Below are 15,098 nucleotides of genomic sequence, written 5' to 3'. Positions count from 1 at the left end.
TAAACAAGGTCAGCCGGCCATTAATGGACAGACAGGATAGGAGGCACATCTCAAAATGGACCTCTGGAGAGGGTATCTAGGTAGAGTAACTTAATTACACATCAACCACCACTCCTCTTAGATCCTGCCCCCACTCCTGTAGTTTGTACATTTGCAGTGGTACAATAGAGAGTGCACCCTGGACCAATGCAGAAAAAAAATGGTTGGTCACAATGCTGTAACCTGATTGGTTGCTTTCTTATCTTGGGTTTATGATTGGCTCAGATGCCAGACCACACAGTAAATTAGTGACAAACAGCAATTGAGGACAGCCATAAATAATACAATCATTAAACTCCTACTATAATAAATGATATACAAACAATTTTCAGTCTTTCATGTCTTTCCACTCTCTCTTTTTCTTTCTGTCTCCCTCCCTTAACCTATATCAGCTGATCTGTGAAGTGCTGATTAAAACAGAAGTGGGCTTTTGGCAGGAGAAGAGGAGAAGGAGACGAAGTGCAGATCCTGAAGTCTAATGGGCATCTTTATCTGCACCTCAGAACCACATACAAGGAGGGCATTGTCTCAGTTCATTCTAGTCTCAGCCAGTCTCTACTGGATGCAGATGCTTGTGGTCATACTCACTATACTTATGATTCAGTCAGGGAGGAAGATACACGCACAGATTAGCTTTAAAGAGTGATGTGCAAATATCACATACGATGAAAGACAGGGCCATATCTTCAAGGCACCTTGCATGTTATTCAAATCTTCAAAGTAGTGGGACTCTTCACGTGCAATCGAACCGAACATGTTCTCATTATCTGACTTGCCAGAGGTCAGAATATCTGGAAAATATATACTCAGCATCCCATCAAAGCGCCAGCACCATTTTCAACCGAAGATTCAGAAGCTTGTCAGGCTTTGAATATGTAGGATAAATTCTGTATAACATGTACACAATAAACGTTAGACAAAATAACATGAAAGTATAGGCAAGCGCCTAAATTACGTCATTCAAATGGACGCACGGGAGAGCGCTTCAATGTTGTTTACCCGCATTCGTGTACGCGCACCCCGAAATGTACTATTCGGTTTACATTAGATAGGGACAGTCAGATTTCAATACCAGGAAGTCTGATTCCACAGCCCCCAAAAATAGAGAAGACAAATGCCATTTATGCAAAGTAAATATTAGGCAATTATGGTAGAGTCTAGGTTTAAAACCACAGCTTTGAAGATACATTTTAGAAATAGGAGGGTTGTATGATTTTGTGGCTATAGAAGCTATAGTGTCTGACGTATAAAAATTGCATTGACAACGACCACCTCCTTCATAGCGCAGTGCCCTCCTCTTCCGCGTGCATCCCGGAGGAGTCCTCGCCTCGGTCGTTTGCGCTGCCTTTTAAAGGAAACGGGCTCACATACACAGTCATACTGTATTTTGTCAAAGGACCGGACAAAGAGGAGTATTGCTGTTGTTTTTTTATCCTCCTATCTCTTTCCCTTAACTCTATTGATAGATAGCTGGTTATCCCAGGTGCTGTTTATTTCGTTTTACGGTCAGTCAGTTAGCCCAGTCATGTACCGGTACTTCGGGGAGCTGTTATCCCGCGGGGCGGGCAGTGTACTGGCCTCGGGGTGCGTGGACTCTGCTCTCCCAGCCTCCGCAGCTCTGATGCGTGTCCGACAATACAGCGAACAGCCAGACGACCCCAACTTCTTTCGTATGGTGGAGGGTTTCTTCGACCGCGGAGCCGCCATAGTTGAGGACAAGCTTGTGGAAGATTTGAAGAGCAGGGAGACCCCCGAGCAGAAAGCAAAACGAGTAAAGGGGATTCTCCGCATTATCAAGCCCTGCAACCACGTCCTCAGCGTGTCTTTCCCCATCAAGAGAGACAACGGAGAGTGGGAGGTAGTGGAGGGCTACCGAGCCCAGCACAGCCAGCACAGGACCCCGTGCAAAGGGGGTAATTAACTGACAGTGATTAACTGAGTGATTGTGCTATTTGACTGCTACAGTAGCTTGTTACTCAGCTAGCAATATGATTTGGCTATAACACATTTCTAAGCTGAGAACAGCTGCATTGTCTGACTCTTTAGTTGTCTAACAGAGCTAACATTGCTTCGCTCGTTACATTTGGATAAGCATGTAATTACTAGTTACACATCTTAAAAACAACAACAGTTGTCTGATATGGAGTACTGTATGGGTCTCTTTTGAAAGTGTAGCAAGCTAGCTGACGTTAGCTCAACTGTTCTCGCTCGTTGTCATGGTATAATGCCTTAAGGGAAGTGTTTTAACACTGCATTGGATCAATGACCTTCCCACACATGTGTGAAACTAGCGTACTGTATCTGTCATCCAGTAACAGGAGCTAGCCGACATAGGCGCAGTTGGACCTACTTGTAGTCAGCCATTAATTGAACTACATTCTGCAGTTACTTGGGGTAGAATAGTTAAGCACCTTTTTGCTATAGTGTGTAAGTTAGCCAGCTAATTAAATTAGCATTCAATCTTTTTGCAATACGAAAATAAAATACATGGGAAACACACCAACATTTAAATGTTTGTATTGAGCGGGATTGTGAACTTAGATGGTGAAAATGTGGCATTTGTGGTGACACCATGTGTAATTTCACTGGGCAAGCCATGCACTGAAACATATCTACCCACCTCATACTTGCTGCCTGCTACTATTTTTCATAAACTGTTAAGAGAAGATACACGTTCATTCATGCATCAGTAATAGAAGACACTGTGCACACACACACACACACACACACACACACACACACCCGCACCCGCACAAATAAAAGTAAGTACAGTGTGGTGGTTGCCCTCCCCTATAGTAGATGTGTGTATGTAAAATGACAGGGAGCACAGAGAGTGGCAGCATACAATATAGGCTCACTGCTCAGGAGATCAGATGAGGAAGGATTTGTGTAGGGGAGGGCCACGAGTTTCACATGAAAAAACAACAACTGGGCCTATGTGTTTGGGGGTTCATAGTTCAAGGCAGAGAATTGTTTGAAGGGAAGAGTGGAGGAGGGTGAAGGGGTGGTTATGTACCAGACGCTCCTATTTGTCAGGATCATGACAGGAAGAGAGGAGTGTTCACTAAGCATGGCTTGCTGGATTCAGCTCATCCAGTGAGTTTTCTTTTTGAATGAACTGGTCCTAACTGGTCTGCAAAAATACAATCTATACCACGGTGCTAGTCAAGTACCAAGAACACCGACTAACAGACAAATGTATCTGAACACTGTAGGGACATTGGTTGTGTGTTAATACATTAGAGCAATGGTATTCAAAGTTAGGATATATGGATTTATTGTATGCGATCACTGAAATGTTTGATATTACTTCTTTATAGACTCTCTGATTGGTGCATTGTGAAGTCTACATGCTTATTGACGAAAATCATGTTTATTATGACTTGTTTTTGTTGGTGGTTGAAGTTATGATCTAGAGTCACACACCATGAGAGCCGATGGAGCTTCCCTTCTCGCTCATTTTAGAGAAGTGAACAAATCCCTCTTTTCTCTTTCTGAGGCACAGTCATACATTCCATCCACCCAACTGCACTGACTTCAGCTGCACTTCTCTTAATTTCCACACTTTCCTATTTCTTCCTGATCCAGCCTGATATTTCTTCCTGATCCAGCCTGATATTTCTTCCTGATCCAGCCTTGGTGGGGTAAAGGGATCGTGTGTAGGGGTGATCTAAGTACCGAAGGCCTGATACTGGCTGTGTTGGCCGATGTACTAGTTGACTGTACAGGCCCAATGGATGATATTCCCTGACAAATGGAATTATTGATAGTCAGGTGGAGAGACCCTTGGTCCTGCTGACTGATGGACTTTATGATGGTCAGGGTTAACGAAGTAGAGAGACGGGTGCTTCTGCTGATTAGACTATAGTATAGAATACCTTGCCCCCCTAGAACAATGCAGAACCTTGGATTCCCTAGATGGAACTCTAGATCCTTGCATTCCCTAGATGAAACACTGCAGAACTGTGTGTTCACGTGCAGTGTTTAGGGAGTGTCTTCCTCAAAATATGTTCAGTCTGTTGAAACGTCTGTGCTGGCAGAAGTGAAAGAGGCGATAAATGAGTCAGACAAGGCCTGACCAGACAGTTTTCATCTTAAGAGTCATTTTCCGCTGTATGACTAACCCGCTATGGTCTTCCTTTGACATGAATAGAAATCTTTGTGTGTTCTCTGGCTATTGGGTTTGCCTGTTTCAGTGTTTCCTTTTGTTGGTCTTTGTGTGTGTGTGTGCATGCAATGGCCAGCCAAGCCAGACTAATTTCATTGGAAAGTTTATTACATGTTTTCTTTCCTCTGCTGCAGTAGTGGGGGATGGGAGAAGGGAGAGAGGATGGAATCAAAGGGGAGGGGTAATGAGAGAAAGGAGGGGGTATGAAAAAAGCTGTTTTTGTGGAGAGAATTAAATTACCGCCAGCTCAGTCAATGTTGTCTGCAGCTTAGAAGATGGAACAGGGGAACTGTTTTACAAAGATCTGATATCCTCCTGAACACCAGCCTGCTAACGCAACAGAAGCCAGTGGCTAGCTAAGGGTCTGTTACTAACACCGCAGAGGCTAGTGGCTAGCTAAGGGTCTGTTACTAACACCGCAGAGGCTAGTGGCTAGCTAAGGTCTGTTTCTAACACCGCAGAGACTATTGGCTAGCTAGTGGTGATTTTTGGACTGGTACCCAGCATGCGCCTTGTCGCTTTGAGATGATGCCACATCACACTGTGGATTAGGGCTACAATCTCCTGTCAGTGCTCAGTGCCCTTGGTTCGCTGTAGGTCTTCGTCACAGCGACACTGCTTAAAATAGCTCAGCCAAAGTTAGCACACACATTCATTCACTTACACTTACTTACCCACGTTTCCCTAGTGAGTTATTGGCCTAAAGGTTCCACCTGCTCCAGGGTAGCGTATAACCCCTCCCCCACAATGTAACAGCAGAAGTATTTGGTGACTGGTCAAGTAGATCATGTCTCTCTGTCAACTTTACTGTGTGTGTGTGTTACTATCGGCCATCATGTGTTAACTCCCTGTTTGTTTATAGGTATCCGGTACAGTGAAGAGGTGTCTGTTGACGAAGTGAAGGCTCTGGCCTCTCTGATGACATACAAGTGTGCCGTTGTTGGTGAGTACCACTTCCTCGTCTTGCTCCACACGTCTTCGCTCACATCTCATTTATGCGTCAAAGCTCCTGAATTCCTGGCCTGAATTTGAACACAATGACCTGAGAGATCTTTCAGTAGGATTTTCAGAGAGCTGTTTGTAAAGCAATCACTTGTGAGAGTGTGTTCTTAATCTCCAGTTTTTAAGCCGCATTCTCTATTTCCAGATGTACCATTCGGGGGGGCTAAAGCTGGTGTCAAGATCAATGTCAAGAATTACTCTGTAAGTCCCCTCCCACGCAATCTAGTCACTCACAAGCGCTGATTTATTTTATGCTGGAGGGGAATGGACAGGATTCTGTATTTTCTTTCAGCCTCCTTTGCCCCATCTTTTCCCCTGCTCTGAAAAGACACCCCACCCCAGCTATACTCAATAAGCGGACTGCAGGGCGGATATAGACCCAAAACATTATCAAAATGGACAGAGAATCCCAATAGATTTCTTTATATAGTATTGTCACATATAACACAATTGCAAGACGATCGGCTTCAAAACTGCTCAATTCTCCCATAAATAAAAAATATGTGTCATTAACTTTTTGTAACTGTATTGTAGTACCTGTTGTAATACCTCTAGTCAAATATAGATATTCTGATTTACAAATAGTGTGAGTGAGTCAGTGCATGTGTGTGTTTGAAAGAGATAGAAAGAGTGTGTGTGTGCGTGCGTGCATGTGTGTGTGCTAGCCAAGGTGGGGGACGATAGTATGCCCTTCAGAGAAGAGTGGAGTTGAAATGCTGAGCTGTTAGCTGGCAGAAACACAGGCAACCCTTCCCTCAACCCACTCGCACACTAAAACAGACAGACAACAAATCCAAAAAGTTGATAGAGGCTCAGAAAGGTGCTGGGGTACAGAGCCAGAACCACCATTTTTTTTTGTCACTTTCCAAAAACCTATAAACAGCCCTCTCTTTCTCTGTCCCCCTCCTTACAGGACACAGAGCTGGAGAAGATCACTAGGAGGTTTACCATTGAGCTGGCCAAGAAAGGCTTCATTGGTAAGTGTAAGCTCCAATCCCTCAGGTAGTAAGTTGTCCCCTATGCTTCTGGATATTAAGGACGTTGTGTCTACTGACAACAAACCCACACAAACAAGCATGTCAATCCATGATGTGTTGTAATGGGGATGTGGGTAGGAACCTTGCTTCCAGTTATTCAGGTCCTGAACCTTTCCTCCCCCTTCCTCCCCCTTCTCCTCCCCTCTTCTCTCAGTTCTGTTTTTGGACGTGTCCTCTTGGTCTTGGGGCCCCGGGAACATGTTTAAATGTCTCTCGCTACATACCGCCCTGTTTATACCACAGAAAAGGAGAGAGTCTGGCATTTGCACATCTCATTCTCTCAGCTGAGTGGATAGTGGCCATTCAGAGACCTTCAGTCAGCCACTCTAACAAAATGCAGTATACTTAGCTTGATTTACTTAGTCTAAGACTAGGCTTAATTTGGGTCAGCGAAACCAGACTCACATGTTATTTTGTATCCACTCATGTTGTACTTAAAACACTAAATAATGTTAATATAGTATTTAATTAGTAAGTACACATAAGTGTGTTAAAAACTACTTGATTGTACTTATAATACATGATTGGAAATACTTTTTTAGGACACGTAAGAAATTCCTACTCTATGTAAAATATATTATACATTTGAAAAACATCAGGATTATGTTTTCTGGGGGCTTTAACCTTTTCTTTTCCAGGGACCTCCACTTAGTTCATTAGTTAAATGTGGGACTCCCACCCAGTCCATTAGTTAAACCAGGGACTCCCACCCAGTCCATTAGTTAAACCAGGGACTCCCACCCAGTCCAATAGTTAAACCAGGGACTCCCACCCAGTCCATTAGTTAAACCAGGGACTCCCACCCAGTCCATTAGTTAAATGTGGGACCCCCACCCAGTCCATTAGTTAAACCAGGGACTCCCACCCAGTCCAATAGTTAAACCAGGGACTCCCACCCAGTCCAATAGTTAAACCAGGGACTCCCACCCAGTCCAACAGTTAAACCAGGGACTCCCACCCAGTCCATTAGTTAAACCAGGGACTCCCACCCAGTCAATTAGTTAATCCATGATGTGTTGTAATAGGGATGTAAGTAAGCACTGTGAAAGAGTGTCAGCGAAATGCCTTGCAACAAATTGCTCCATATAACTATTTAAAGGTCATATAATATATATTACTAGGAATAAAGGAATTAAGCATTTGACAAAAGATTCCTTTAAATAGACATTTTGCAAATATAGTTTTTTCAAAAGCATAAAGCCCTTTTCTTTCTCTCACTAAACCCCTCTTTAAGGGAAACTATTTTCCTCTAACATTTTAAAATGTAAGGCAAATAAAAAAATATTATTTAAATACATACTGTACTTTGGCAGATCTTCACAAGGAGCTCTGCAGTTACTCCACAGACCCCCGGCTCAATATCCCTGTGTACTAAAATGCTATTTTCAATCATGTATTATAACTACACTAAAGTGTGAAATAAGTGGGTCCATTTCAACACTCATAAGATAATGTAAAGTACTATGAATGCTAAAGTATTTCTCACTGGATACGATTTTCAGCTAAATGACTAACATGTGGGTACAGACTGATTTTGGTTGTGTGTGTACTGTATACTTCCATGCCTCAAGCCTTCCTCCCCCTGCCTGTCCAGGACCAGGTATTGATGTGCCAGCTCCAGACATGAGCACTGGAGAGAGAGAGATGTCGTGGATCGCTGACACATACGCCAACACCATTGCACACACTGTGAGTCAACACACACATATACACACACACACACACACACACTGTTCATCCTTGCCGTCGTCCTTTTGTCGGATCACATCTCCCACTCCTGGATCGCTAGCGTCTGTGTAAAGAGCGAAAGGACATCAGAAGTCCCCAACCGCAAGCACAGGCGCAGCGACTGTCTGGGCTCCCAACAGAGTAACTTCAGTACAAATTAAATCAGTAACATTTACAGCAGATTTTCTTATCCAGAACAACTTATTAGTGAGAGGCTACAGTTTCATCGTTTTTTTGTGCTGGCCCCTGTATTGATAGACAATGCTTTACTAATTGAGCTCTAGTTGTCTTATATTGGGGTGACAGGTTAGACTTTTGCTTTGACCCACAAACCTTCGACAATACTTCACTATTGCTTGGACAGTTTTACTATGGGACAGTTTCGTTGTCAAACTCAAAATGCTCAAACAGAGTCTAATGTGCTCAGGCCAGGTGGCATTCTCTAAACACTCACTTTGTCCAAATATGCCTTGTACATAAGCCTTGAAATGGGGGCTACGGTATTTCATAGAAGAAAAAAGAGGAAGGTAGGTAAACAACAATGAGCCAATGCTCAGTAACAGAGTAGGAGACCTGACAAGTCTCTTCAAGTGACCTTGCTAATGCCCTGAGCAGTCCCAACATGATCCATACAATCATAAAAACCCTTGATGAAGGCCACACAAAAAAGGCCAAATGTACTACTGTAGAGAAGTGATAATCTATCTCTGTCTCTTGTTTAGTGTAAAGAAATTAGCTAGACTTTACCTGGATAACTGATCTGTCTCTGCTAATGTAGCTAGCTAACAATATATATTTTTGTTTGACTACATCAAAGCAGTTTGCACAGTTTACTCCGTTTCCCGGCGTCAGTGTTACCATGTCCACTGTATTTCCTGCCAAATTGAGCTAATTCTTCAGGCCGTTTGGGCCAGGTTGGACTATGAGAAACACCAGTGATAAACCAGTGATTTTAGCACATGTAAACTGTCCGTCCTAATGGCCTGAATCCAAACACAGTCTAAAGATTTCGACAAAAAACCATGACAGTGTGTCTGGGTATGTTTCTATTTGTGTACAGGACATCAACGCTCATGCGTGTGTAACGGGAAAGCCCATCAGCCAGGGAGGTATCCACGGTCGTATCTCGGCCACCGGTCGCGGGGTGTTCCATGGGATCGAGAACTTCATCAATGAGGCGTCCTACATGAGCATGCTGGGCCTGACCCCCGGCTTCCAGGACAAGACCTTCATCATACAGGTACACATCCAGAGAGTCACAGTGTTTCTGTGAAAGGAGTAGAAGTGTCTCTGGTAGGGGGTAGAAGTGTCTCTGGTAGGGGGTAGAAGTGTCTCTGTGAGGGGTTAGAAGTGTCTCTGTGAGGGGGTTAGAAGTGTTTCTATGAGGGGGTTAGAAGTGTCTCTGTGAGGGGTTACAAGTGTTTCTATGAGGGGTTCGAGGTGTCTCTGTGAGGGGGTTAGAAGTGTTTCTATGAGGGGATAGAAGTGTATCTGTGAGAGGGTTACAAGTGTTTCTAGGAGGGGTTCGAGGTGTCTCTGTGAGGGGTTAGAGGTGTCTCTGTGAGGGGGTTAGAAGTGTCTCTGTGACGGGGTTAGAAGTGTCTCTGTGACGGGGTTAGAAGTGTCTCTGTGAGGGGGTTTGAAGCGTTTCTATGAGGGGATAGAAGTGTCTCTGTGAGGGGTTACAAGTGTTTCTGTGAGGGGATAGAAGTGTCTCTGTGAGGGGTTAGAAGTGTTTCTGTGAGGGGATAGAAGTGTCTCTGTGAGGGGTTAGAAGTGTTTCTGTGAGGGGATAGAAGTGTCTCTGTGAGGGGTTAGAAGTGTTTCTGTGAGGGGGTTAGAAGTGTTTCTGTGACGGGGGTTAGAAGTGTTTCTGTGAGGGGATTAGAAGTGTTTCTGTGAGGGGTTTATAAGTGTCTCTGTGAGGGGTTAGAAGTGTTTCTGTGAGGGGATAGAAGTGTTTCTGTGAGGGGTTAGAAGTGTTTCTGTGACGGGGGTTAGAAGTGTTTCTGTGAGGGGATTAGAAGTGTCTCTGTGAGGGGTTAGAAGTGTTTCTGTGAGGGTGATAGAAGTGTCTCTGTGAGGGTGTTATAAGTGTTTCTGTGAGGGGGTTAGAAGTCTCTGTTAGGGGTTAGATGTGTTTCTGTGAGGGGGTTAGAAGTGTTTATGTGAAAGGAGTAGAAGTGTCTCTGTGGGGAACAAGTGTCTCTGTGAGGGGTCAGAAGTGTTTCTGTGAGGGGTTTAGAAGTGTTTCTGTGAGGGGTTTAGAAGTGTTTCTGTGAAGGGGTTAGAAGTGTTTCTGTGAGGGGGGTTAGAAGTCTCTGTTAGGGGTTAGATGTGTTTCTGTGAGGGGGATAGAAGTGTTTCTGTGAGGGGGTTAGAAGTCTCTGTTAGGGGTTAGATGTGTTTCTGTGAGGGGGTTAGAAGTGTTTATGTGAAGGGGATAGAAGTGTCTCTGTGAGGGGAACAAGTGTCTCTGTGAGGGAGAGTGGTGTGAGAGTGATGGTAGTAGGGCAAGCATAATCAAACCACTCAGACCTGGTATAGTGCTGGTCTTGAGGGAAAACTGCAGAATCAAGTTCAAAGGGCAGCTTTCTGCAGGACTCTGTTCCCTTACACAAACAGGACTAATATACAAACACAGACACAGTCTGCCTTGGCCTCTTCTGGAAACCTACCTAGAATGATCAGCGTTTCTATGAAGTAAGCAGTGATGTAACGTGTGTGTGCATGCTTGTGGATGTAGGCGTGTGTGTGTGTGTGTGTGTGCGCGAGTGTGTCTGTGTGTGCTCGATACTCTGTGTAACAGTGAACATACAGTAGCAGAAGAGATGTATTGATGTACTCTGATCTTCTGTTGTTTCACTTAGTGAACTGAAAGTGTTTGGATGTGAGGAATGTGAAAGGGTTGGCGAGTGTGTGGTGGAGAGGGCTCATCCTGGTCTCACCCTGTTTGTTCTGGATGTGTGTGCACACGGGTGTGTTGAGGGATTAATGTGCTGTGTGATTAGAATTTCTTGGAGATTTAGTGAGTGCAGATGTGTGCTGTCACCATGTAGCTAGAAAATGAGAATCAAGGAAAATATATTTCAGCCTTGTTTATGATTCAACTGTTATTTTTATACAAAAACTATGCATGTAAAATAAGGGCCTTAAAAGTATATGCCAAAACCACTCTATTCTCCACGGCCCATCAAGTTCCACCCCCCTCTTCCTCAGTGTGATTTATCACGAAATAGACGTTTCACTGTGGTTCCAGGTCTGGATAATATTCATATTGCCTGGTTTCAACCCTCTCTGTCTGCGTATTTGCCATTTCAGTTCATTAGCATGTGAGTCTGAGGTGGCGGCAGTGACAGCGGTACACCACATGGGGTCACCAGTGTGCCTCAAATGGAGCTGAGTTAATAAATAAAGATGTTGGGTGCACCCTCAGAGAGTGGGGTCACAGCTGGTCATTATTTTTGTTGACCCTGAAGCAGCTGGGGTTAACTGTCGTGCTCAAAAACTGACCGAGCGATCGTACACATACTGTGGCCACTGGGATTCAATCTGAGATCAGGTCTCCTGACCTCTAGGCTACCTGGGGCCTTGAGACACGGACCTTTAGAGGTCTCCACGTTGGTGATACGGATGATGGTGGTGGTGGCCTGTGACATAATAACGCCTCCGTCTCTTCCAGGGCTTTGGCAACGTGGGTCTCCACTCCATGCGGTACCTCCACAGATACGGTGCCAAGTGTGTGGGTATTGCTGAGTATGACGGCAGCATCTACAACCCAGCGGGCATCGACCCCAAGCAACTGGAGGACTACAAACTGGTTGGAATACAGTCTTACTCTCCTTTCCGCATTCCCTCTGTCTTCCCCATTCCGTCCCCCTTGGTGTTCCCACTAACCTCGGTTTGTGTGTGTGCAGCAACACGGTTCCATCGTAGGTTTCCCCGGTGCTCAGCCGTACGAGGGCAACCTCCTGGAGGCGCCCTGTCACATCCTGATCCCTGCCGCCAGTGAGAAGCAGCTCACACGCAACAATGCCCACAGGATTAAGGCCAAGGTACCACATTACCCAAAATATCCCTGTGCAGACTACACTACCCACAACACCTCACCGTGAACTGTTTTAAACTTATTGTTATTCATTCCAGATCATTGCAGAGGGAGCCAACGGACCCACCACCCCAGATGCTGACAAGATCTTCCTAGAGAACAACGTCATGGTCATCCCTGTACGATAAGACACACACACACACACTCCTCAACACACACACACACACACTCCTCAACACATATACACACATACCACATTCACAGAATTATCTAATTAACCAATGAATGAGGAAAAGACTCCTTTAACAATCCCTGCCAGAGATATACTGTGCTGTTTGCCCTCCCCAGGACATGTACCTGATTGCGGGTGGTGTAACTGTTCTGTTTGCCCTCCCCAGGACATGTACCTGAATCCGGGTGGTGTAACTGTTCTGTTTGCCCTCCCCAGGACATGTACCTGATTGCGGATGGTGTAACTGTTCTGTTTGCCCTCCCCAGGACATGTACCTGAATGCGGGTGGTGTGACTGTATCATACTTTGAGTGGCTCAAGAATCTCAACCATGTCAGCTATGGAAGACTCACCTTCAAATACGAGAGAGATTCCAACTATCACCTCCTCAGTAAGTCTTGATCCCTGACCTCTAGACATTTACAGCCCCCCCCCACCCCGAAAATACTTCCCCAACATACCTTTTAAAAAAAAATACTTCTGTCTCAGTGTCGGTTCAGGAAAGTTTGGAGAGGAAGTTTGGAAAGCAGGGAGGACCCATCCCGGTTGTCCCTACTGCTGACTTCCAGGCCAGAGTCGCTGTGAGTACACACACATACGCACACTCACATACAGTGAAACAAATGCATCTTGGGGATTGGGGAATATCTCTACACATCTAAACCAGTGTGGTGTGTTAATGATCCACCCTGGAGTGTGATTGCACATCTGTCCACCTCTCCCATAGGGTGCTTCTGAGAAGGACATTGTTCATTCTGGGCTGGCCTACACCATGGAGAGATCTGCCAGGGTATGACTGCATAGGACCTTTCTGTTTTCTATGTGTCAAGACTGTAATAATGACAATGTTTCAGTCATCTCACTGCGTTTATGGCTGTTGTATTCGCCTATTGTGAGTTTATGTCCGACGGCTGTTTTTCTATTCCTGCATGTGTAGTTATTGTGTGTTTTGTCTCCCTACAGCAAATCATGCGTACTGCCAGTAAGTACAACCTAGGCCTGGACTTGCGGACGGCTGCGTACGTCAACGCCATTGAGAAGGTGTTCAAGGTGTACAACGAGGCCGGCATCACTGTGACTTAGTCGACTTCTCCCAGCTAGAGAGCGCACATATGGCCCCGCTGTTCATTCCCCTCGATTCCCATCGCCCTATCAGCCTTCAGAACATATCAGATGTTTACATTGAGAGACCACACCTCACCAACACATGCGCTGACACAAACTGTGCTCAGGCCATGTTTCCCACGAGCCGATGGGTAACTTAGTATGTCTGGTTCGGTTTCAGTATTTCAGTTAGTCAGTTTTCTGTGTATTGTGAAAAAGCGGGAGGGTGGTTTAGCGGAAAGCTTTCTACGCTGAGAGATTAAAAAACACCTGCCGTTCCTATCAGAGTTGCCGTCTGACATTTTGTCTTGTTTGAGCCTGGTGTTGCCATGGTTTTAAACGACAGCCCTGAAGATGCCTTGGTTCTGTTGGAGCTCTGTACTGAAGAGATTTACACACCCCCCATAACTGTACTTTTAAAAAGACTTATGCTTTATTAAAATTTTTTTTAAATAGTTCTAAACTAATAACTTTTTACCAGGGAAAGGTTATTTTGGTTCTTCAGTTCCCTGTCCTTTGAGGGGTTATTGGGTCAGGTTCTGTGCAGAGGAACGCTGGGTTCTACTTTGTTTGGTTCTTTGTAAATTTCTGCACCCTTTTCCACCAGTCTCCAACGAGCTTCTTACCGTCCCTGTCTATTGCTTCTTGTCTAATGTGACTCTCCCCCACACCACCCACCCCATCCTGTGGGAGAGGAGAAACTCTGTATCCAGCATTCTCTTTTTTCTTCTCCAATTACCCGTCCGAGCCCTCACATTCAAATTGCTTTGAAATTTGTATTGCCTTTTTTTTTGGAAAACCAATAAAAATGATGACAAACCCCAGCTGTAGTGTTGTTTATGGTATGTGACACACAGATGGATAGAGACTAGTTTAGAAAGACAGGTGTTTTATTCATGTTTATGGTGGTAAACATATACATCTTAATACCAGTACATAAATGAGGTTGTTAGATGGAGATATAGTGTAGTCAGGAGCTGGGGATCATTTGCCTTTAGCTAGGCCTTTTCCAAAACTAAGTGCCTTGTCTGCTGCACTGTCCACTGCTGCATGTGCGCCTATGTCTTTCACCACCCCAGTCACCTTATCAGCAATACCTGGTAGAACCAACAGAACATCAGACACAAATACAACACACCATACAAAGACAAAGACATAACTGTTGATTTCTTATACAAGCTCACGCAACGGTTGCATTAATTAGGCTGCAAATTACTGACACTCATAGAATCTCAACAAGTAGTGCTGAATTATCCACATTTGTTACACCAGGAAGGCAAGAAACTAATTTCCCATTGTGTTCTGAAGCTTTTGTGAAATTATTAGGTAGTGTGTGTTACAGGCTGTTTATAGAGGCTGGCCAATTATGATATTTTTTCTCGTTTGGCATTTTGCGTGATCTCAACAGATGGTTTGTATAAATGTGGCCTTAGCATGTTGTCTCAGAATGGACTGTTCACCTTTCTCTTCATGCTTTGCCTCTCCGATCAATCCTCCCACCTTGGCCTTCACCACAGTAGCTACACACAAAAAAAGCAGACAAAATGTTAAACATGTACTCTCACCTTGTCCCAAATTGGTACATCTTATTTAGTTCAATCTTCCTGTCTTGACATTTTATTTTTCCTTATAGAAATTAGCTACTACTATTATTTAAATTACACAAACAGTGGCCAAAATGTAGCATTCTTATCCAGAGCAGCTAAACCTTTGCACAATCCACACACTATCAGATTTGGGT

The 15,098-nt window shown here is 44.5% G+C and overlaps 1 protein-coding gene across 1 annotated transcript; it reads left to right on the top strand.

Annotated features, from left to right (window-relative positions):
* Positions 1-1,154: 1,154 nt before the first annotated feature.
* On the top strand, positions 1,155-14,181 carry LOC105005903 (glutamate dehydrogenase, mitochondrial). The gene is made up of 13 exons (XM_034292288.1): positions 1,155-1,952; positions 5,070-5,150; positions 5,355-5,410; positions 6,123-6,186; positions 7,841-7,935; positions 9,035-9,214; positions 11,657-11,794; positions 11,892-12,029; positions 12,121-12,201; positions 12,521-12,644; positions 12,743-12,834; positions 12,981-13,043; positions 13,217-14,181. The coding sequence occupies exons 1-13, from the start codon at positions 1,565-1,567 to the stop codon at positions 13,334-13,336; spliced, it is 1,620 nt and encodes a 539-aa protein (XP_034148179.1). The 5' UTR covers positions 1,155-1,564; the 3' UTR covers positions 13,337-14,181.
* Positions 14,182-15,098: the final 917 nt, after the last annotated feature.

Source organism: Esox lucius, chromosome 5 (genome assembly GCF_011004845.1).
Source record: "Esox lucius isolate fEsoLuc1 chromosome 5, fEsoLuc1.pri, whole genome shotgun sequence".
Taxonomy (NCBI): Eukaryota; Metazoa; Chordata; class Actinopteri; order Esociformes; family Esocidae; genus Esox; species Esox lucius.
Note: the sequence above shows the minus strand (reverse complement) of the source record. Positions and strands in the feature narration are given on the sequence as shown.

What these genes read in the sequence shown, in the direction of transcription:
- LOC105005903 (XM_034292288.1), top strand. Translation starts at nt 1,565, where the DNA reads ATGTACCGGTACTTCGGGGAGCTGTTATCCCGCGGGGCGGGCAGTGTA. An exon ending in AACTGGAGGACTACAAACTG is followed by an intron (nt 11,795 to 11,891) that starts GTTGGAATACAG and finishes GTGTGTGTGCAG; the next exon opens with CAACACGGTTCCATCGTAGG. An exon ending in CCCACAGGATTAAGGCCAAG is followed by an intron (nt 12,030 to 12,120) that starts GTACCACATTAC and finishes TATTCATTCCAG; the next exon opens with ATCATTGCAGAGGGAGCCAA.